At 37.3% G+C, this 26,014-nt stretch overlaps 1 protein-coding gene across 1 annotated transcript in view; it reads right to left on the bottom strand.

Moving 5' to 3' along the window:
* Positions 1-26,014, bottom strand: part of LOC122814291 — a 344,228-nt gene that overhangs the window by 131,045 nt on the left and 187,169 nt on the right. Inside the window, exon 6 of the mRNA XM_044086879.1 lies at positions 17,890-17,992. Within this exon, the coding sequence (XP_043942814.1) occupies positions 17,890-17,992 (103 nt within the window). The remainder of the gene's footprint in view (positions 1-17,889; positions 17,993-26,014) is intronic.

Here is a 26,014-nt window from a genome sequence, read left to right as displayed (position 1 = left end):
TTCTCCTGCCATCCACTACAAATACTCAGCACCAGGGCCTCCTTATCATGGTAAAGCTTCATCATGTTAACATGGAACAATTTGTGCCCCTGCCTCCTGCCTAGCAGTTCTACCATGAAGTTAACATTACTGACCTTTACACTTTGAAGAGCCCCTCCCAAGCTGCCTGCAGCTTATTGTGTTCAACAGGAATGAGAACCATAACCTGCTGTCCCACAGCATACTCTCGGGCTTCAGCATTCCTATCATACCAGACCTTTTTCTACTGTTGCGCTCCTGCCAGGTTCTCCTGGGTCACGCCCATGAGCTCCATAAGCCTTGTCATGAGGTTTAGGACATGTGCCACAACAGACTCCTTGTGGGATTCGCACTCATCCTCACACTCATCACAAGTCAGATTTAAAGGCCCCCTCACCCTATGCCCATACAGCAACTCAAAGGGTGAAAATCTTGTGGAATCCTGGAGTATCTCTCTGCATGCAAACAGCAGATGGGTATATGTTTGTCCCACTCTCTCTTAAACTGGTCTGCAAATGGCCTTAGCATGGTCTTTAGTGTAGAGTTTAACCTCTGTACAAGACCATTAGTCTGGGGTGGTCTTTAGGTGCTTCACCCCACAGCACTCTCACAGACAAGCACGTAGGTCTGACTTGAAATTGGCACCTCTGTCATTTAGTATTTCTATTGGGAAACCTACCCTGCTGAAAATCTCTACCAAAACATTTGTCACCTTCTCTGCCTTGATGGAGGACAGAGCCATTGCCTCAGGGTATCTAGTACCATAATCTACTACCACCAGTATATACTGTTCACTGTGGAACTTGGGGTACTCAGAGGCCTCACAATATCCATAGCTACCCTTTGAAATGGCTCTTCAATCAGAGGCAAAGGCATCAAAGGAACTTTGGTTTTGTCTCCTGCCTTGCCTACTTTTTGACACTGCTGACAGCTCCTGCAGTACCCTGTTACATCCCTTGCAATCCAAGGCCAATAAATGTCCTGCATAATACATCTCTTGGTATGCTTTATGCCATTATGAACTGAAAAAGGAATGTTATGGGCTATTGCTAGAAGTGCCAGATGGTAGGCTGTAGGCACTACCAACTGATGTATTACCTCATTCATTAGCCCTCCCTCAGGGGTCCACTCTCTATCCAGTAACCATTTGTTCCAGTATACAGACTCTCCTTTTCCTTGAGAATCAGATGCCTCCCTAGCTACCTCCGTCAAGTCTTGTAATGTAGGGTCTGAGAGCTAAACCTGTCACAACTCCATCTTTGTGACCATTCTCAGATCCCTTTCCACAGAAAGTCTAGTATTTTAATATTTAATACTACCTTCCTGAACATCCTTAATTACCATGCCCCCATAAGATTTTCCAGAACCAAAGCACAACCCTCCCCATGGCTACAGAAAACCACTAAGTCAGAAATGAAAAACAGGGATAAAGCCTGGGAGCACTGGCGCAAAACCAAAACCCCCGCAGCTAGACAGAAATTCCTAGAACTACGCAATAGAGTCAAAAAGCTAATAAAACGGGACAAATTCCAATACTACCAGTCTGCCCTAGACTCCTCACAACACAGCCCCAAACAATTCTGGTCCTCCATAAACTCCATCCTCCACCCAGGTAAAGTCAGTACCCTCCTCCTAACATCCCTCACTCCTCAGAAAATATTGCTACCTCATTCAACACACACTTCACCCAAACCATACTATCACTAGCTAAACAACACAACCCCTCCCTCCAACCCACACCTTCAACTAGTAATCTCCCCACTGCCTTCTCTTTTTCTCCTGTACCTACCTCCAACATAAAAAACTCTTAACTAAACTTAAACCCACCAAATTAGCAGCAGACAACCTCCCAAGTGAATACCTACAAATCGCAGCTGATGCTCTGGCCTACCCAGTATCCATCTTGATTAACCGATCTCTGTCAGAAAGTTATGTTCCCACATTGTGGAAAGTCTCACATATAATTCCTCTCCACAAAGGCGGACCCTCTGCAGAACTAACCAGTTACCGCCCCATAGCTATTCTCTCTCCACTCTCCAAAATACTAGAGAGATGCATACACTCTCAGGTCTCACACTACCTCCTTACTAACAACCTCCTTTCCAGTACTCAGCATGGTTTCCGACCAAACCATAGCACCACCACTGCCTTACTCTCCTTTTCTAACACTATCCTTCAGCATAAAAACAATGGCTATCTCTCCTCTGCTACTTTCCTAGACCTATCTAAAGCATTTGACATGGTCCCACACAAACAACTTATCTCTGTCCTCAATAATCTATCCTTCTCACAATCAGTCACCAACTGGTTTCAGAGCTACCTGTCTGACCGCCAACAATCCGTTGTATGGCAGAATGACATATCTCCCCAACTACCTGTCTCCATAGGGGTTCCCCAAGGATCCATCCTTGGACCCCTACTTTTCTCTGTTTACACCAATAATCTAGCCTCTGCCACCAAACATGGCACACTCATCCAATACGCAGATGACTCTATCATCATCTGCTCAGCCCAGTCCCTACCCAAACTGCAAAAAGTCACACAGGAAGCCTTTTCCTCTGTTGAAACATGGTTATCCGATGCCCAATTAATACTCAACCCAAACAAAACTAAACTACTCATCTTCCAACCCAGCAAACATACTCAAAACAACTCTCACTTTAACATCACAGCAAAAGACAACACCACTATATACCCAACTGAACACACCAAATTGCTAGGAGTGGAAATAGACAATAAACTAAAATTTGACATTCACATATCCATGACCATAAAAAGTCCACAAAAACTAGGAGCATTATACAGAAATAAACAATTTCTCACCAAAGCAGCAAAGATTTCAATAGCAAATTCCCACCTTATCTCCACCCTACTTTATGCCTCTCCAGTATATACCAACCTAAGGCAATGTGATCTAAACAAGCTAGAGACCTGCTACAACAAAATCGCAAAATTCGCCACAGGGCATCCTACCATAGTCACCACTGTCTCTCACTTGCTGAACTGGGCTGGCTTGAACTCCCTCACCTCCTTCAGTGGTATCAACTCTCACTCACCCACAAACTAGTAAACCATCCACTAAATGTCCCATCCCTCCAGAATCTACTCCAACCCTATCGCACCACCAGACCACTAAGATCCAGCAACAAAAATCACTTGCAGATCACTAAAGCCAATAACTCTGCTGGTGAAGCACTATTCTCTTGCGCCATAGCCAAATTATGGAACTCACTCCCACCCACAATTACCTCCGTACCATCATGCACCAACTTCAAAACTTTATTAAAAGCGCACCTAAAAACATGCTGGCTATGCCCTTGCAACTCCCACTCTAATATCATCCACCCATCCAACTACTACCTTTCTTTCACCTCCACTAACGACCTTGATGATAGCAAGCTCAGATGCTCATAAGCCTAGTACTTATTATACAGCAGGAACTTCTCATTGTTACATTTGTTAATGCCTGTTATGTACTTCACAGATAAAGATTCTAGTTGTCTACTGATGTACTATGTTCTTCATCTGTAAATATGTTGTAAGTAATTTCTATGTTAAATTGTTAATCACTATGTAATCCAATGTAACTACTGTCTGTTTATTTTACTGTGGAGCTTTTCTCTCTGGGCCTCTGCTGAAAATGGACCCACGTCCAGTCGGACACTCCCGGTCAACAAATTTAAATAAATAAATAAATAAATAAATAAATAAATAAAAAATTTTAAGACAGCAGTAACTCACTGTCAGCCTGGGTACTGCCACTCACCTCCACCCTTGCAGGCACTCTGTCCAAGGGAACATCAGTACCTAACAGTAGCTGTGGCTCACCTTCAAGCTCACTGCTACAGGGTAGCTCCCTTCCTGAAACAGCTGCCTCACCAGCCCTGGTTTCAGGTTTGGGGCCTGTCTGAGTTCCCCCCAGGCTACCAGATGCCTGCCTCCAAGCCTGTCTGTATACAACTGCATGCACACAAGGTACTGCATTATCAAAATCATTCCTTATCAAGACATCTTCAGGGATATCCTCAAACACACCTACATGCTTGCTTCCTTTTCCACCCTCCCAGTCAAGACAAACCCTGGCCAAAGGCATTTGGAATGGGGTCCCTCCTAAAGCTCTGACTGGAGTGAAGTGCCCAAGCAAGTACTGCTCCTCTTTAACCACTGCAGGCCTCACAATAGTAATGTCAGAAGCTGTCTCTCTTAGCAGTGGCCTGTTTCCCATTCAGTAAGATAGGATATAAAGTCTGCTGACAGTTTGGTACTTTCCACTGGCATACTGTTATTCCCACTTTCTGGCTCCCCCACTATTTTTTCCCCACCGTGCTTCTATGGACATCTATATGATACATGGCCCCACTGGTTACATATAAAACATCTAACACTTGATCCTGGTTGTGTACCTGAACTAGTGACTTCCCCTGTTACTGGTTGACTCTGTTGGGGTGGTTTAGGCTGCCCACCATGGGTTCCCTTATATCCATGTGCAACACTGGGTATCTCCTTCTTGTGCAATGATGCCCTGCTTGCTAAGTAGAGATCCCTTTTTTCCCCAGCTCATCTGCAGAGTTACACTCCTGGTCTGCCAATCAGATTTTCATGTCTTCAGGCAAAAGTGCTAAGGGCTTGTTCCCTCACCAATAGGTCTGCCAGCCTTTTAATAGTGGTGACCTGACACCCACTCACCCACCTATGAAAATAAATACTTAACTCAGCAATATAATCACATACACTTTCATCTGCCTTGCATCTATGCTGAGAAAACTTTTTTTCTGTAAGGGTCAGTTGTTAACTTAAAGCATTCTAGTAAGCATTGTTTGACTTTATCATAACTTAAACAATCTGTATCAGACAATATACAAATAGCAGTTACAGCTTTACTATGTTGTAAGGGGGGGGGGGGTCAGGAACCGTACCCAGAGCCCTTGTCAACATTATACTGTTTATATATGCTTTCATATATATGAATAAAACTATCAAAATTATCACCCTCTGTAAATTGTGAAATAAATTTACTGACTTTTGTTGCTTCTGGGGTTTAGTTATTTCCTTCCCAATTACCTCCATGACCCTAGCAAAGAGTCAGCATCTCCTTCTCATGTTGATGCCATTTCTCATTTTCTTCAGCCTCCAAATGCCACAGTCTCTCTGCTGATTCTAATTCCAAATGTTTGGCCTCCAGTTCAAGTCTCCTTAACTCCAGATGGATTTTTAACTCCTCTGAGGAAAAAGTGAACTGTCCAGTTTCTGAATTCTGCAAATCTCCATTACCACACTGGTTATCCTCCTGGTTGCTAGTCTGAAGTGCAGCTAAGGCTGAAATAATTTCCTCTTTAGTCAGGTTGGCATGCACTAGTCCTTTGGCTTCACACACCTTGGCCAATTGGTTCTTTGTCAGCTTGCTATAATCCTCTGCTGACATCTTTGCTTGCTTTTCCTGACTAAACTAAACTAACAAAAATAAATAAAACCATTGTGAAGCATCTCACCTGGAGTTAAAAAATACTTTAGTTCACTTGTACTTCTCCATCATAAATCCCATCAATGAGCATAATGTTTCTTTTGGCGTGCACCTTTCTAGGCATATTGCTGGACTTGAGATGCCTGAGAACCTCTTAACTAAAATTATCACTGGTCTCAAGTCTCTCAGTAACCTAGATAGAGTGACAGCCCTCTCATTGTAATCAGTTTCCTGCCAATTCCTTTGAGGTGATCTTTGCCTTGCAGTCAGGCCATGAAAGGCCCCAATGTATTCTCCCTCCCACACCTACACAGAACCAATGATTCCTCAAATATCCATTGTTGGCAGAACAGGCACCTAGTGCAATGCTTTCCACACCTGTGAGACAAGCTTCCCCTACATGTCAAAGAAGCAGTACTCTAGACACTTTTAAAATTAATCTCAATAATTGAACGGATGGTCAAAAATTCTTCCCTGGGTAAACCTGCATAACCTTTCCAGACAAAGGAGTGAACACTATTTAATTACATAGTAATTCACTGGGCTTATTTGGCTAGGCTCTTACTAGCCTTGCAGACTGCTTGCTTAGTATCAAGACATGCTTCAAGCACCTTATTTAATCATGTAAACATGGAAGTATTTTGGCTAGGCTCTCAATAGCCTTGCAGACTGCTTGCTTAGTATCAATACATGCTTCAAGCACTTTATTTAATCATGTAAACATGGACGTATTTGCATCATTGTAAATTGCTGATATTCAAATTATATGAAGCTGCCATTGTGGCCAAACTTATTTCCAGTTTTTACCAATATGGACTAAATGATAGAAAAATTAAGTGCCACTGGAATTTGAAAGGAAGCAAATTTTCCCATTACCTTGTAGGAGAGCACAGTCTCTTATTTAAATATTTTGTGGCTGTGAACACTTCAAAAGGCCTTGTATTGGAGTCCTAGAAACAGCACACAGTAAATGAATAAACCGATGAGCAGGACATAATGCTATCGCTAATGCACTCATTCAAGCCACCTAGTAAACCACTGTGTGACCGTGCAGCTTTTCTTTCTTTCTTTTATAGTGGGGAGGAAACCATGGCCTAGAGCAGAAACATCATTTTGTTCTTCAGAATGTATTACATTTTGAAACTAAAGTCTTTCTCTATTTATGCATGTAATGTCACATGGCCATTGTTTAAAAAAAATAAATGCTGGATGCTTTTACAACGTAGCACTGACACTTGTTTACCAACAAATGGCATGGTTCGTAGTAACAGGTTTCTTTTCTTTCTGTTGAACCAATAGGACTTGCATGTTTTTCTATAATTATAATACAAAGGCACCCTGCCACATCCACATACAAGTATTTTTTTTATCAGGTGCATTCATATTGCCACCTAGTCTGTAAACATGCTAGACAATTTTAGTAGCATGCCATAAAGAATATTTTAGATGCATGGCTGGCTAACACATAACAAATATCATCTGTGACTATACAACCTACTGTATTCCCCTTCAAGTTGATTTGCATTCTTAATAATAAGCATTAGGATAATATATATATATATATATATATATATATATATATATATATATATATATATAAACATTTTCAAAGAATATAAGGTATACTGTTAAATATGAATTCTAAATGTATTTATATATACGTTGTCTTAAATATATTAATTTTATTTCTGTTTTCTGAAATGCTTTTTCCAAATTATGCCCAGACATTTCTATCTTGATTTCTTTTTGTCTGAAGAAATACATTTTAAACAAAGCCTTTTTTCTGCAAAAGTAAATCTTAAACAAAGCCTTTAAACACCTTTAAAATATGACAATGACCACTTATCTTCTGTAACAGTCACCACCCAGACTGTATTTTTAACTTTGTATACTGTATGATAAACCTGCATACTGCTTCCTGCACATATCCTAAGTGTAATGTCAACTATAACTCTATAAATAGTCTCAGTGCTCTACAGCTTCCAACTTAAAAATGCTAATGTTGTTGATTTTTTTTGTAAATTTCTGGAACTTAAAAAATGGAACTTACAAATGCTAACGTTTTGATTTCTATGTAAATTTGAGGAGGTTTTCTCCCTGGGTCTCCGCTGAAAAGGGGCTATCAGCTCAGATGGACTAACCCAGTCAACAAATGTAAAAATTAAAAAAATAAATAAAAATAAATTAAAAAATTATTGAGACACAAAACTGTGCCTAATACCTGAAAATAATTATATGGTAAAATATTACATTTTTGCATTATTTATTAAGTCATGAATTGTAAAGGTGCTTCACACAAATGTCAGCATTTCTTGTAAACCATATATATTAATTATATAATCAGGGAAAGGCTTTTGTAAATAAGAAACAACTTATATCATGCGCTTCAGAAATATTAAATCTATTATCAAGTCAAACAAAGAGCAAATTAGAAAAATCAGTCACTAATGAAGTTAAATTCCCCAAATAAATGAATACAACTTCAAAATATATATATTTATAATTACATTAGTTTCCTTGAAGGAAAACAAATGACACTCAGCATTTTAGCTAACAATGATAATATGTTTTCTGGTAAATAGGTCATTATTATTAGCTGTGCTAAACAGCATTTTTTTATAATTAATTATTTTTACATTCCCTTGACTTGTGTTCACCAAGCAAGGTACTTTTGACCCCATATGAAGTATTTGACACCTTCTATCCCTCCATGCCTGAATACAACTTGCAAGTTTTAGCCTCTCACAAGCTAATGTCACTAGTTACTTAATGCTAAACTGAAACTGGCTAATATTATTCATATCTGTAGTTCCAGTAAAAATGATGGCTCATCTAATTACATTATCATTAACCTTGTTTCAATAATTATTAAACTAACAGGAATAGTTATTTAAAAGGAAGTAAGGCAATATGTTTCACTTTATCATGCCTTTTAAATTGCATTGATGTTTTAGTCTGCGAGCAGATCTTTGACTGAAAATGATCAAGTCATGCCATTTATACTATGTAAAAGGATTAGAGACACTCCCACAAAAATGCATTAACCACTTTGCTTAGTTATACTATCAAGAATATGAAACAAGCTTTCAATGCCACTATCATTGGTTATTGATTTCTCTTCATTTGAGCATAAACTGTACTATATAGGGGAAAGAAAATTCACTATACAGCTTTGGGCATCATGTTTTTCTTCTAAGATGTGGCAAATTGTTAAGACATCTTGCACAGGAATATGAGCTTATAACTATTTAACAGCTAAGATAAAGATTTGGCTGAATGCCAGGATGGGTATGCTAGGGAAAATGGATTATTAGCAGTCCACAGAAGTTAATAGGACAGTGCCTTATCAAAAGAAGGGTATTAGCTCTTCCCTTAAGGATTCCCTTTAAGAAAATATAGGCAGAACAGTGGCCCACTCATATGTATCACACAACTCTAGAGACAGTAGTTCTAGCTCATCTTCTGGTCATTTTCTGACTGACGTTTGTATGTTTTACCTGTGTGCACATATAGGTTCCCTGGTTACTTTAGTTTCCTCTGACCAACCAAAACTGAGATGATTGATTGGCTTTACCACATTTCTTTCTTTGTGAATTGAGTCATGCATGCAAAAAGGCTTTTGGCCAGTCCACTTACCTTATTAACAAATAATTCATAACTAAATATAAAGAGAACCTACTACTGGCTTTAATGTAGGAAATAATGTGGTATTCCACATTATACATGCTACTAGATAAAGAAACAAGGGAAATATATTGGATAGAAAATATTTATTTTCTGAAACTAAATTAGCTCAACTTAATGTTTGCATTGTCACAAAGCATTTTAGAAAATTAATGAAATTTAAGCAAACATGATAAAAGTTGATAAATGTTAGGAAAAAAGACTAAATGTGATTTTTTCACCTCTGGTATACCAGAATCTGTTAATGTTTTAACAGGTTTTTTTGTCTTCTCCAATATGAGTTACTAATGAACTGAAGAAAAAGGCATTACATCACCTTTCATGAGTGGTGCTGAATTGCTTCATGTAGCTTGTGAGCCAGCCACTGAAAAGTTACAACTAGTGAAAACTACAAGAAAGACCAGGCAAAGCTAAACTCTTAACTGTATAATACCCTAAACCTCTTGTAGTAGAAATCCATGGGGTATAAGCAAAAGACCCCTTAAGGACATACCAATGTTTTATCTACGTGGTTTTTACTGGTACAGTTACATAAATAAAACCAAATCCCACTAGCTGTATACACAGCATGTTTTATCCCTTTCCTGAGATCGACAGCACAGCATAAGTGGATTATTCAGCCATACTTCAGAAAAAAATGCACAGATTAAAAACAAGACTGATGTCTGTAACATTAGGATAACTACAAAAATATCTCAAATTGCATCCAAATTAAAAAGTAAAAAAGGTCAGACAAACCACTTGGTAAAAATTACAAGAAAGATGAAGCAAAGCTAACATCTTCCCTCTCCAGCCAAGACAGGAATAGCTGGTCAAGAGGAGAAGGTCAACACTTGCACCATACCACATGGAACACATAGCCCCCCAGAACACACACCTGCACTGCCTTCACCTAAAAACACAAAACACATACCCACCTTTGCGGAGGCTCTCAATAGAAATGTACCCAAACAGCAGAGACCTCCAAGGCAGAAATGCACTTGACCACCACAACACAACACTAATCATGACACATAACTCTCCTAAACAGTGTGCCACTCAACCAAAGCCACTAACGCAAAACAGCATGCCCAATATATTAGTCAAAGGTGACTTGATAGTGTGGCACACTAATGTCTCACTCACTAAAGGCTGAATAAGGAGAAAGTAACAGTCAGCTGACAGTCAGGCACCAGGATCTGCCACATAATACATGCACTCAGGTCTCTCAACAACAGGTACAAATATGACTCTGTCATTGTACATGTGGGTGTGAATGACCTGAGACGTACCTACCCCGGACTACATTTAAAGAGACATGTTGGAGCTCTTGGATTATGTAGCCCAGGTAGGTATGACTTTAGCCCTGAGCAGCATCCCACCATCAGCCAGAATGATACCACAGTACAAGCAGAAAATTACTGATTTCAACAATTGGCTAAGTTTCTGGTGTCATTCTAAGGAGATCCAGTATCTGTCTGCTTGGGATGACAAAACTGACAGACCTCGATGCTTCAGTGATGGCCTGCATCTGTCACCCCTGGGCTTCTGGATACTGGCCAAGGCTCTTGCCACCCCTATAGTGCCTTTTTTAGGCAGTGTTTCAAAGACCAAATTACCACTGTAACAGCTACAAACAAATACAGTCTGAGGGTAATGCTGCTCAATGCTAGAAGTCTAAATCTCAAAATGCACTTACTTGACTCCTTAAAATGGAGAACATAGACATTTGTGCCATAACAGAGACCTGGTTCAAGGCAGCAGAAAGCACCCCTGCACTACCAGGCTATAACTCATTCCACACCTTTCAGCCCCAGAACTTGGACCAAGGCTCCAAAGTCAGTGGTGTTTTCATATTCATAGAGAATGCACACACCTCCAGACTAGTAGCCCAACATAACTCATCTGAGATACTTCAGGTGCAGCTAACATTGGGTAAGACAGTGATTCAGGTCATAGCCTGCTATTGGTCCCCAACCATGTCCTAAGACTCACACTCCATGTTCCTAAGCACCTGGAGAATATTAGGGTCCAACCTAACACTCTCATAGTTGGTGACTTCAACTATCCCTCGATTAACTGGGAAAACTACTCATGTACCAATACACTTGCCCAACATTTCCTGGAATTCATTAATTCCAGTGTCCTGGACCAGCTTGTTCTTATCCCCACTAGAAGTAGCAACATCCTTGACACCCCTAACTATATATATCAACTCCAGGGTCACACAACATTGGGGAAGGGGGCAAATGCTTGTCGATCAAATGAACTGTCGACCAAATAAACAGTCGATCATATGAACTGTCGACCAAGTCATATAGACCCGATGCCAGCTGTAGTAATAAATGTTGTTAAATATCTGCCTACATTCCATCAAAGACTATGTTATTTCTCCACACAAAGGTCTACTCACATATTGAGCTGCTACAAGACAGACAGGTGACCAGGTAAATATCAAAATAAATTTGAGTAGGGGAGACAGACTCCCAGTAGTCCAAAGGTGTGCAGAACAGGATGATGACAATTCAGACACGGATCACAGAAACAAACATAAGAGCTTCTTTTGACTGATTATGGGAGTGGCAACAGAATATCAAGAGGTCTTGTAGTCTACAGTCTTTGTTTTTACCACTCAGTGTCACACATTAAAACAACCTCAATTCTTTCAGTAAATATAGAATTTCCAAAAAATTCATCCATTCACAGCAATGGTTTAATATTAAAGATCCTCCAGAAGGGCCTAAATGAGACTGATGCATGGTGTGAAAGCCATGGTCTCAAGCTAAATGCAAAAAAATGCATAGTAATCCCCTTTGGAAAAAACAGAGTACCCGCAAACTACAACATAGGAGGTAATGCCCTGAAATCTGAAGAAGAAATAAGGGATCTAGGGACCCAAGTAGATAGTCAGCTTTCCTTTGATAATCATGTTGCCAAAGAGGTTAGAAAATCCTTCTATGTGACCCATCTGATCACGAAAGGGTTCACATCAAGATCTAAGGGTGTAATGATGCCCCTCTACTCTTCCCTCATCAGACCCATTATTGAGTACAATGCACCAATTGGAATGTACCTGGCTAGACATCTCCAGCAGCTGGAGAGACCACAGTGGTACCTAACCAAGAGGATTACTGGCCTCAAACAGTTGCCCTATGCAGCACGATTGAAAAAGCTAAGACTGTTCTCTGTTGCATACCACTTTCTCAGAGGCGATCTCAGTCTAACGTACAGAGCCATATCCAACCCAGAATTGTTGAACATGCTCCATCTTAGCAAAACCAAATCTACTCGAGCTACACGCTCTAGGGATATAAACCTCAACACAACAATGAATAGAACATGCTGGAGGGATAGATTCCCTTCGCAGAGACTTCCCTTACTATGGAACAGGGTCCCGATCTACATAAGACAGAGCCCCTCACTATCTCTCTTCAAGAGGAACCTTGATGAGTGGATGGGTAACAGAAAGTTCACACCGTGGATCACACCAACAGCACTACTAGATAGGGGCCAAGGGTACTAGCTGCTAGTACAAGGGTCTAGGGAACTACTAAAGGGGCGGTGAATACAGCACAACTTGGCTGGACTAATATATGCCTTTGGACAGATCACGGCCGGCCTTAGGCATAGGCAAACTAGGCGGCCGCCTAGGGCGCCGTACAGGCTGGCTTTGTAAAGGGTGCCTTATGTAGTTATTTATTTATTTTAATTAATATAAAGTTTGCGCTCTTCTTGGCGCTGGAACCAGAGGGTGGAGGGTGGGGGAGGGGACACGAGCACCCTCCCTCTTACAGCTGAGGGTTGGCTAGGAGGCTAAAAAAAAAAAAAAACTTTAGTTGGCAGTGCGAGAGTCTTCTCCTTTAAGGAGAAACTTGTGTGCATCATGACGCCAATGTCAACTAAATACATTCTGCAGTTCAAGCGACATGCACGTGACACACACACAACGTTGTGTTCTTTTTAATGGGTACGTTATGTTTTATTATTTTATGGTATGTTGCTGGTTGCTTTATGGTTTATTTTATGGTAATATACTAGTGCTGCACAGAGGACGTGAACAGTACATTGCAGGTTTAGGATGTGTCCTGGTAGATGTAGCTTTCTAGAGTCTGGCAGTAATAATAGCAGTAGCTTTCCAGGTGTTGGGAAGCTCCTTTTGTATGTGGATGTGGAGGCGGTGGGGGTGGGGGGTGCAAACCATTAAACCTCGTCCTTCATGTATGGCATATTTTATTTTAAAATTATTTTATCTTCTTCAGCTCTAAAAAAACAAGCGCAGGTTGTTAAAAATCCGACAGAGTGATGGAAAGCCAGTTATGCGTATGATTTCTGTATGTTTCAGAAATGCAGTGACCCAATTTGATTGTTTACCTTTTGATTGTTTACCTTTTGATTGTCTATTTTAGCACCAAAAATAAAGTAATTCTAAGTGGTGGGAAGAGGAGAAATACAAGCTGAATATATATGCATTGGATCTCTGACGTACGAAATAAATTATAAGTTACATTCAGATACCAATTAGCATTTATCGATCTGTGGGTTGCTGATTACCATTCAACAATAAAGCTGTCTAACGGAGAAAAAAATACATTTACCTCCATCCCTCGTAATTAGGCTTAGTTGGCTAAATAGTTAAGACATATTCATACTTGTGCTCAGACCAAGGCAATGCAGGTGAAATAATGCTGCACATACATTTACTGTCCTCTTGTAAATGTATCATACATATATAAAACGAACGTGAACTTGAAAGATACTGTACAAGTAGTTAAAATGATTTTTGGTTAGCAAGGGCAGCATATGCAACTACTTTTCATCAGATTATTTAGACTGTTTATTCTCTTGCACGCACCTGCCTATGTTAGTGTATAATGCATTATTTTAGACTGAGGCCGGGATTGTGGTCATTCCAGATTTTCACCTGTGAGTCCCCGACATCCATTTTTTGGAGAGCCTGTTTTAGAATGTTAGATTTTCCCTCTCAACTGCTATAATTTAAACTTTTATATATGTTTTTTTTTTTTTGCCCTCAGAATTAGCCTTGCTCCTTCTAGATTTACTGTTTTTTGTTCATAAAGTTAGACGTATATGAGCAAAAGCAGCATTACATACCTGAACTAAGCCCAGACTCTCTCCCACTAACTATAAGAAAGCAACTATATAAAGAGCCATCCTCCGAAATAAGAAAGCGTTTCACTTCCTCACACTCTGATATGATTTTAATTTAGCTATTGCTTATATCTGTAGCCCTGTTCTGAAGAATAAACATGGCAAGCGCGGGAAGTATATTTCTCAGGAATGAGATACTGAATTACCTGAAAACATGAACCGCAATTTAATCTTGAAATGAAAGATTATGATTACAGTATGCATGTTTGGAGTTCACAATCATAGCTCTCAGATTTCCATGGATTTACCTCAAAATGCTGCCCTGACCCTCATAAAAACGTGTGATTGTTTGTGGCATTACTGCTTTAATGATGAATAAACTCTGTAGAACTGATATGCAAAAATAAAGTGAAAACCTTACCTGCACCCTGGCGAAAATTAGAAACCAAACAGATGAAGCCAGAGACAAGTCATGTAAGGAAATTATAGTTGTGCAAGTATGATCACTATTGCAGTAGTCTAAAATAGGTGGGTTGTATATCATTGTACAAGATAAAACTACGAGCCAGCTTCCAAAGTTTTCATGGCACCTTCAAAGTGCCAAAATAGTTGGTCAGTTCAAGCTCAGATGACAAAATCAGGTTTGAGTTTGAAGCCCTTCAGAGCTTTCATGCCAAAAATGAGAGTAAGGTTAAAGCTCTGAGAGGTTAATGCTAGGAGTGTAACAGTACTCTGGCATAAAAAAACATTAAAAATTTAATGGGAGGGAGGAAGCATCTACTGTAGCAGTGATTATTTGAACAGTTACTGTTATGGTAAGTTTACTTACACAACTGTACTATGTTCTTTATAAGGATCACTGTTGCAGTAGCCTAAGCTATTACCATAGTTTAAACTATCCTGAGCATATCTAAACAATCCTACCTTGGTTTGTGATTTACTGTGGAGTTGACTGGTAATAGAAGTTTTATTTGAATTTATATTGTTTTAAACTGTTTGGTAGGAAGGGATAGCTTCTTAAGATTTACTTTGATTAATATTTTGTTGTTTTACCTTTAATTTCACTGTTGGTAAAGGAATTACAACTTTTGTCAGGCTTGCACACCTTGTATGGTCAGGACAACTTTACTGTACTTACTTTATTATTTAGTTGTATATTGCTGGTGCGATTTTTTTTTTTTGTCATAGACGTTGATTTAAGTTCTCTTTGAATTCTGTGGTTACAGACTTTGATTGGTCTTTTCTTTTAAAATACTGTATTTGTTTGAAGCTGAATATGGATTCCTTAAATGAGTATGCAATTAATGATTTGCTAATGCACAAATATATTGTGCAGTATAATAAATGCTATGCATATTTAAAGGTAACAGCTGATAACACTGGTAATCTGTGTTCCTCATGTTGAAAGTTGGATGATTTGCTTACCATTGTTAGAAGTAAATCTAGACTTGATGATCATCAGTCCAGATTTCTTGCAGTAAGGTTGAGAGATATGCATACCTCTCAACTATCCAGATTTTTGCCTCATATTTTTGGCCTATTCCTCATAAAATTTGTGTTTTTCTGGCAAATCACTGAAGATTTAAATAACTAAATGTCAGACATTTGAGTTTCAGCCTTCATTTCCTTCAGAAAATGCATGGTGGGTTGTAATGACAGATGTTTGAGGGGCCTTTTATGGTTAAAATATTCTGAAATGGGTAGTTTTGTCATTATTGGTTCATACATTTTGTTTCATTGCTTACTGGAAAAATGTTTAAAACTACAAATTTAAAACATACTCTCACAAGTGTAAATGTTTCTATGTGCAACTAGCTGTTTTTTTTTGTTTATCAAATGGCATACTGCGTTATAAAATCTGAAAGCAGTGTTAGTAGCATAATTGCCTTTGGTGCAGAAGGCTGTGGATTCTACTCCCACACCATGTCGATGGAGTGCTGATATTGTATTGCCCATATGATTGCTGATTATTTGGTGCATTATAAGGGGGATAGGGGTTCTACACTCCTGAGTATGTCCTTTGCAAGATATTTGTGGTGACTATGAACTTGTTGGTCATTTCCTATTTCAATATTACCAACTTGCCAATTTTTTAATGCAATATAGGCAATTAATTCTTCAAGGAAAACAGGCACTGAATTTGTAGATAAAACATTGATATGTGAAGTTGTTTTGCCAGTAGAAACCTCTTCATTAGGTACGGATTTCTTTAATGTGGAATTCAGATGATTTTATATCTGCAGAGATTGTGAGTATGGAGTAATATTGGTGGATTGTAATGACAGAAATCTTGAGTGGCCTTTTATGGTTGAAATTTTCTGAAATGGGTAGTTATTGGTTCATACATTTTGTATCATTGCTTATTAAAAGAATGTTTAAATCTACAAATTTAAAACACTTTCTAACAAGTGGTGCTGTATTATACAAGGAATATAATTCAATGCAATCAGAAAGGTGAATCAAAGAACAAATACACGTATGCATGGCCCTAAAAAATGTGTGCAAGGAGTCTGTTTTGAAAACAACCCAAAGGTAAACTTAATTCTTCACTGGCCAGATGCATTTTCTATGAATGTGGGTTTTCATGCCATTTCACTGAATATTAATTTTTCACATTTCAATGAATGTGAGTTTCAAGGGCAGATACATTTACTGCTTATGCTAAGTCTGTTTTCATTGCGAGACTGTATTGTTTAGCAAATGGCTACCTGTGTTAGTGCTATTTTACTTCAATATCTGTAATGACTGTAGAAGCAAATACAAGAATAGTATGCATGGTAACTGGTGAGAAATAACCAAATAATGGAACACTGGAATAGCTGAGGAGGGGGCTGCTGCTGGGGGGGGGGTTAGGGTTGCTGCAGGAGCGGCTGCACTGGACAGCAGTCTATTACCCTGCCTAGGGCCCTATTTGACCGTGATCTGGCTCTGGTATTTAAAGTAGAAAATACTATGCAGAAGTAGTTGTAGTTAAAAGATACATTGCAATGTAGTTATTCTTCCTATGCATTTAAATAATTTAAGGCAATGGCTGGAGTAGCTTTCTTGGGGAGTGACCCTGTGGGTGTGGCTCAAATAGGGGTGTTTCATGACTGTGGTGTGGGTGGGACTTAAGGGGCGCCGGAGCACTACTTCACCTAGGGCGCCATTCTGGCTAAGGCCGGCCCTGGTGCAGATAGCCCAGTACCAACCTATGAACCTATTGGATAACATATTCCCAACAAGCAAACACGTCCTGTCATCTAAAACTGGACTTAGTATTGCCAGTAATTTATATCTTGAATAGATAAAGAAATTCATAGAAACTGGTGAAGTAGTAAAACAGTTTTTATTACTCTGGGGAAAAAAAAACATCAGGGCAGTCGAAATTGTTATACATAATCTATACTGGTTTGTAGAGAGCTGACTTAAGGGGGCTAGATCATGGCACAGAGGGCCATCCATTTATATGACTTTTCCCTGACATTTGTTACTCCTCTGACTGCTACACTTTCATAACTTGTTCTTCCTTTCCAGAATACCTATATTTCAGCAGTGGTTAAGGCCTACATTTCAAGAAATGAGGACAGTAGAATCATATACTTTACAAGGCAGTGTAATGCAAACACCTGGACATATAGGATTGACTGGTGTGTTACCTTTGGTACTGCTAACTGAGGTTTTGGCTTCCAGCGCTGCATGCATATGTCCAACTTTGATGTGTGCTATCATAGAAGTTATGCCAGTCAAGAATAAGACAACCTAAGAGAGAAAAAGTTAAAATTGCTTTCAGAGAAGGTTAAGTTAAGTTTGGCTTCATTAAAGATGGTGTAGCATTTTGTTAAAATAAAACTTTGTTTTTTGTAGGTCTAATTACAGTATGGAGATAGAAAACACACTACCAAACGCTGTAACATCAAATGTCTCATAAACTGAGGTCATAAGCTATCATTTTTTCAACCCATTCAGGTGTTGTATCCTCTAACTAATTATAATTGCCCCAAGGGTCTCTATACCTTTAGTGAAAATATTTCCAACCCTACAGAACACAGTCAAGCTTCTGAATTTGGTCCAGTGCAGCATTAAGTACAGTGCTTTTTCTGAAAGATATGCTACATCATCACTGTAAATACCACAGTTTATCAAGTCTGAAGCATATGTGCTGCAGCTGCACACAGTATTTTTTACTGCCACCCAATTGTTAGGATATGTTTCTGTCACAGTTATGTAGTATCTTTGGCACCAAAGAGGGAAAAGCTTTGATTAGTGAGTTCATATAAACTCATAAACTTGCTTCCCCTGTATTCCTTGATCTCTCTAAATTTTTTGAACTAGTATCTCACCAAAATGTCCTCTGTTAACTTTTCCCCCCTAGGCCTATAACAATCCACACCACTGTAGATTAACAACTACCTTACCTATAGATACCTCTCTGTTAAATTGCTCTCCACATTTTTTCCCTTCCTCCTTCCTTCCTCTCAATACTGGCATGCCAGAGGGCTCCTTTCTCGGCCTTCTATTCTTCAATGTATTCATTAACAGTTTTCAAAAATTCTCTCAACAAGCTTCCCTCTTACAATATGCTGACAATTCTACTCTAATATACATTTCCAACAATCTAATACATATTCAGAGAATTAATCAAGAAGGCTTTAACTCTGTTAAAAGTTGGCTACAAGATAATCACTTGCTACTAAATCCCCCCAAAAAACAAAATTAATTCTAATTTTCCCAAATCTCATTTCTATGAAAAACAATGATAAAATTAATTCCTGAAATAATACCATGATTGAAGTTAACTGGTAACCGATGACCATCTTAAATTTTATTTAAATATCCATCCATAACAGCATCAAGAAAACCCACCAAAAACTAGGTACCCTTCATAGAGTAAAGAAGGTAACTCTAACTACCACTTGTCTTTTACCCTATTTCCTATACAGACCGCCTATCATGACCAACCTACAAGCCTCACTTAGGTCTAAACTTGAACAATGCTACAGAAAAGTTGTCAGATTTGCCTGAAACACCTTACCAGACCCAACACTGTTTAACACTAAAAACACCCAAATGGCTTGAACTTCCATTCCGTATATCTTACACCCATCTTATCTTAACCCACAAAATCATCTATATCCTATTTGCCTGCCAAGCAATTAACCCCATACTCCTGTTCTTTCTTAACATCCAGAAACTACAAAGGGCTGCTGGGGTCAATATCTATTCTAATAATGTAGCTAGAACTTGGAATAAAATTCCTATACCAATCAAGGCTATTTCACATCTTCATCTTTTCAAACCATTACTAAAAGCCTTCCTCTCTGTCTCCTGGATTTATCCTTGCTCCTCATCTGGGACATAGCTCTCTAACACCCTTTATCACCTTTCTTACACCTCCCTTTTAAGTACTAAATTAATTAACCTGCTTATTCCTTTCTAATACCTCACTTTATTGTACTTCTTAAACTACTATACCTACTTCTAATTAACACAACCAAATTACTATTCCATCACTACTTCTCTATTGACACTCAGACTTGCTTATCTCCTCTAATACCTTACTGTATTGTATTTCTTAAATTACTCCTACCTATCTTATACACCACTCTCCTATATGTAATGTCTTAGTACAAGACTTGTATATTAATGTTTATGAATATCAATACAAATTTCATTATACTGGCAACTATACTATGCTATGTATTTATTGAAACTGTATTATAAAATTTGTTATTGTAAATATTGATTGAATTAAGTTTGTTACACTGAAACTTTTATCTGTACTGCTGAAAAGGGCATGTATGCCCAGTCAGACTTTCCCAGTAAAGAAATGGCAATAAATAAGTAAAAATATTCACAGGTTTACAACCACTTGGCCTCCAGAAAGGGTTTCCATTATGTTTTGTTGAGGTTGATTTCATTAAAGATTTAACCATTTAAAACACACTGCTCAAAGTTTTAGCCTGATGAAGGAAACCCACAAAACAAAAAATGTTTTCCTGCAGCATCCCTTGTGGAGACTTCATCTCCCACTCCCACTTTGAAAAGCCTATACAAATTGATCATCTGCTGGTGTACAAATAGACACTGCACCAGCATTCATCAGGGAACTGAACTCAATCAGTTGAAAAATTTTCCATTTAATACCAGACCAAGAGTAGGAAAGACACAAAAAGCTTGATTTCTGCAGTCGAATGCAGAATATCTCCAGGGATATTTTTCACTCACCATCTATACCTGTGTCTAAATCTGCATCTATTTATTTACATGTATATTAGTTTATATATATATATATATATATATATATATATATATATATATATAGAGAGAGAGAGAGAGAGAGAGAGCTGTACCTAAATATATATCTATATCTATATAATATGAGAGGATTATGAGCAGGTCAATGATCTTAGCCACCTTATTATGTGTTTGACACAAGGATGATTGGAATTCACCTCTTGAGGTGTCAAGAGCACATAATAAAGGGTTATAATTGGAGACCTGATCATAATTCTTTATAGTGCATGGAGCTTTCACTATTCCATGTACTACTAGTTACAGAAGAAAAAAGTGCTAAGTGTTTTATTGGCTTTCAAAGCCCTAAACCACTTAGCAGGAGCTGTGAGAAACTCAGCATGTTATCTTATGTTACAGAAAGTCAGGTACAGATTACTGGCACAGACAGTGGGCACAGTGAAGAAACCGGTTTTTAATTCTGCCACTGTCATTTGTTGGCCAGTACAGGCAGGTATAACTGCCTAGTGCTACACCTAATCATAACAATTGAAGCAGGAGTTCTTAACAGTTGATAAGATTGGGTTTCACAGACAGAACCTCTTAACTGGTTTGTCTTTCATGACATTACAGTGCAGTCACTGTGCTCCATGTAATACATTATTATTAGGGTCACATTTTCCATGATCATCTATAGGAAACCACCATGCATGTTGCCTGGTCTCCTCAAATGTGACATTTTTTTTAAATTTAATTTATGGCAATAATTGTATTAGCTGTACTTACATAAGGGATGTGTTGCCTTATCAGTGTTGCACACAGACATACTTCTTTGCTTATTTCAAATTACAAACAGAAAAATTATTCTTCAAGTACATTACATGCATTCTGTGATTGATCATGTCATTGTTTATTAATAAAGTTTGTGGTGTAATTAAAGAATAACAATTTTTGATTTCAGCCGTTGAATCATGTGAGTTTGTAACTAGAGATTGAAAAACTGAAAAAACAGTGAAATATTTCTGTATTTTATTTAATCTAGCTTTGCTTTAATTTAAGATTGTGTCTATATTACATTGTCAAAAGGGCTGTTCATCGAACACCCTTTAATCGACACATAAATATCGAAAGACCAAAACTTTGAATGGCCAAATAAGCAAATTTTTTCCCATGGAAAATTTGTTTGGTCAACAAAAAATAAAACAAATCATCAAACCCTATGAAGTGGGGGGCTTCACCCTCATACCCTCCATAACTAAATATGCCAACTCTGAGATTGCACTACAGTGGAGGAAAGGGCAAATTCCTGATAATGGCCAAGCGATTTATTTTTCCCTGAGAAATAATTCACTTACTTGGCCTTTTAAAGTTTTTGTAGTTCACCATTTATGCGTTCGGTTAACAGCCCTTTCAACAACGTAAATGGGACCCTTTAAGACTAGGGTAAATTTGAAAAGCTATAACTCTTTTACCTGTTATATTGTTTATTAATTTTAGAACTATTTTTTTTGTGTTGAATTTACTTACAGATGTGTATCTTATCAATATAGGTTAATAAATACAGACATCATAATACCACAAAACGCAGTGATAGTATCCTGTATAGATTTATTTAGGTGAGTGCAGGACTGAATCCCCCCACACCCCATGCAAATTATATATACCAACTCTGAGATCACACTACAGTGAGGAAAATGTTAAATTTCCCGATCCTCACTCTACTGCGATCTCCATTCAAAAGCTTCAAGTTTTCAAAAACTCAATTATGTGGTCTCGACCATATGGAGTTTGAGTTTCTGAAAACTCAGTCTACTGATAGGGACCCGTTTACATACACAAGCCATTTATGTACATACATACATACAAATATTTCAAGCATGGGCATTAATGACCTTCTAGCCTGCCAATACACCAAAACAGTTGTTCCCATAAGTGTCCAAGCTCTTCTTAAAATATCTAAACTAGTACTTGCTTTAATATAATTTGGTAGTCTGTTCCATGCATCAGCTTCTTTCTCAGAGAACCAATTAGTACACTTCTAATTCCTATAGAATCTTCTGCATAAGTTGTCTAATGACTCTCCTCTAATTTTTGACAACCCAAAACATTCCCAGAGGTAGTTGTTAAATATCTATATAAGACACCATAAAATTTCAGATATTTTAGTTTTTCATAATAACTTAAATTCTCACATCCATGCATGCCCTTGGTATAGCTCTGCTGTACTTCTTCCAGTTTGGTCATTCTTATTAACTTATAAGATTACATTATACCAATTCTCTACTTTGGGTATAATGTAACTAATAAACAATAATGTCATCATTTCTAATTTTGTAGGTTTAATTAACCTTTTTATACAACCTGTAATTCTATAACTATCATTAACCAATTGGTTGATATGATAGAAAAACTCAAACCTGGATTTATCCATATACCCAGGTCCTTAAATGAATCTATGGTTTCAATCACTGTGTGCTGTATTAAATATTCACCTTTCAATTGACGTCTCCAAATCTCATATGCTTAATTTTTGATGTATCTATCAGCATATTATTCTTCTGTGCCCAAATCAGTCTAAATATTAATTGTGCCCTTGAAATATTGTTGCCATTTTGACAAAACAAAACCTGAATTGAGGAAGGAATGATTTGAAGAAGTGTTGTACAGATTTCAAAGACAGCTATTGACACTTCAATATAAACAGAAATGTATACATGCAAGGAAAAATTGAAGTGCTTTACACTTTTATTTAAAATAGCTTATTGTTAACTTTTTGCTTTATCAGAAAATTTAAAGAGCCAAGAAATTATTTCTAATTTGTCTTTATAATGTTTACTAAAGTGATGTTAGTCACTGACTTGTTTAATGGATTGCGAGTCATGTGCAAGATGGACTACTGAATGTTATTTCTGGTTACCTATGTTTGCTAAATTTCTTTTATTAGTACTGATTTAAAACAAGGGAAAGAAAGGGAAGGGAAATCTCTGTTTTTGGTCAAGGGGGAAAGGCTTAAGAGTATTCTAACTGCCCCAAGAACTCTCTAAGATGTTCTAAACACTATTTGATTAATACATTCCTAAGGTAAGTCTTGATTACCATATGGGTACCTACACATTCATTCTAGACCTAATGTTATTACCCTTTATGAAAGCAAGAGGTGTCTTATGCAGGGTGGGAATTGTCAGGGTGATCATAGTTCATTCTTAGACTCTGCTTTGTAAATCTATAAATATGTAAAAGCACTGCACACTAGAATGTAGGGTGCCTCTACTCAGAGTCAGGTTACCACTGATAAGCCATGTCTTTTCATAAGTGTAAGTTGAAATTGGTGAGCTGAAGAGTGGGAAAGTAAATGAAGACAGTACACCTACAGTAAATTCATATTTCATTGGTAATCACTCATTGTCTCCTGCAGAGTCCTTTTAGTCAAATTATTTTAGTAATAATCTATGTGTTGTTGGCTTATTTAGTGTGTGCTCCTCTGTTGCATTTAATTTATCTGAAATGACATGTCTGACATGTTTGGGATCTCTTAAGGGTAACTAAATATTGGATATTTTCTAAGTCAACATAATAATTCTTTACACTACTAACATTCCATCCTGATATATAAAATACTACAGAATAATAGAAGAATAATATAGAATTGCATATCTCTTTTTAGAAAATTCTCCATATAATAATTTAACATAGTTGATATTGTTGGTTAAAGGTATGAGTGATAATCCAATAGATCTATCTTTATCTATTGGATTAGGATTGACTTTCATTCCATGTTTAATGGGAAATTCATATTTACTTGTATTTGATCCTTTAGAATTAATGTTTTATAGAAGTACTTTTTTAAGGCCTGACCAGAATTTTACCCTACTTGTATTTAAAGAAGAAAGAACATTAAATTACACTCCCAAGTTTACACACATAAAAATAACATTCAATGTTATCAGAGAATATGGTATAACTACTATAATCAAAGTAAAAAAAGCAAAATGTTTCTTCCAACAATAACTTGAAATGGATTTAACATTCTTATCATTAAATATAATGCAAATAAAAGATCAAACTTGCTAAAATATTTAAATCTAAATAAGGCACAAGTAGTATTTCTCCAGGAAATGCATTTTAAGACTAATGATAGCTTTATTTGGAACCCTAAGGACTATACAGTCTTAGTTAAATCCTCCTATAGAACAAAGACAAAAGGAGTATCAGTTCTCTGGAAGAAAACCATAATCACTCCAAAAGTTATTTATAAATATGAAGACAAAGAAGGTCTACTAGTGTTTGTTATAATTAAATTTAATAACAGAATATGGACATTAGCTAATCTATATTGGTTACCAGGAATTGGAGCAGGAATGGTTAAAAAACACCTAGATTTTATTTCCAGCAATTATAAAGGAAATCTTATACTGGGAGGAGACTTTAATTGTACCTTAGAAGCTTCTGAAACCACCAAGAAGTCTTTTCGTATAGCAACTATTTCAAAATCCTTAAAAAGATAACTTGATTCATTTCATTTAATAGACACTTTTAAAGTAAAAGATGATATATCCTTATTATTTTCCAATAAAGACCATAGATTTGGATCACAAACCAGAATAGACAAATTATTCGTAATTCAAGGTTTACAAACAAAAATCCTCAACTTCTTAATAGTTCCATGCCCCTTCTCAGATTATGACTCTCTTGATAATGAAGCTCCAAATAGAGCTTACACCTTTAATCCTCTCAACTAGAATTCCATCATATATCACGAAAATTTAAGAATTCAGACCCTGGATGTTGTCAGAATTACAATTATTTCGTGAAATTAATAATACAACAGAAATCAGTAGAGTCATGGTTTGGGACTCATTAAAAGCATATTTATTTGGTTAGACCCTTAGCTGGCACAAAAACAAAGTTAGAGAGTGGGAATCTGAACAATTAGACTTACAAACCAGACTCTTGACAGCAAAATCTAAAAAAAAAATCAGAATTGTCCAGAAGTCAAAAAAGAAATAGAGGAATTAAATAAAAAATATAACGAAATTCTAACACACAAAACTTGTCTAGTCTTGGAAAAATTAAAAATGAACTCATTAGCCACCTCTCCCAGATATCTACATAATTTATCTACAAGAATTAAAATACAATCTAAAGCAAATAACATTACTAGTATATATCATGAAAAGAAAGGGAAAGAAGTATTAGATATAGGAGACATCCTTAAAGCATTTCAGTTCCATTATATGGAACACTCCAAAAAAGAAGATTTAGATACTAACCAAATAAACTTAGATACAAACCTTATCAATATAAAAAAAAATAGAAAACTTAATACTAGACCTACAAAAACCTATATCCTACAAATAAATTGTTGACAAAATAAAAGAAAGTAAATCTAACAAAGCTCCAGGGATAGATGGTATAATTATGGAAATTTACAAACTCCTCCCTTCAACAGTAATCTCCCTGTTTCATAAAACTTTGCTAGAAGTCCAGTCAGAAGCAAAAATACCAACCTCATGGAAATATTCTCTCATAACACCAATTCTAAAAGATAAT

Source organism: Protopterus annectens, chromosome 10.part0 (genome assembly GCF_019279795.1).
Source record: "Protopterus annectens isolate FY-2018-M chromosome 10.part0, PAN1.0, whole genome shotgun sequence".
In the NCBI taxonomy this organism is placed as follows: Eukaryota; Metazoa; Chordata; order Ceratodontiformes; family Protopteridae; genus Protopterus; species Protopterus annectens.
Note: the sequence above shows the minus strand (reverse complement) of the source record. Positions and strands in the feature narration are given on the sequence as shown.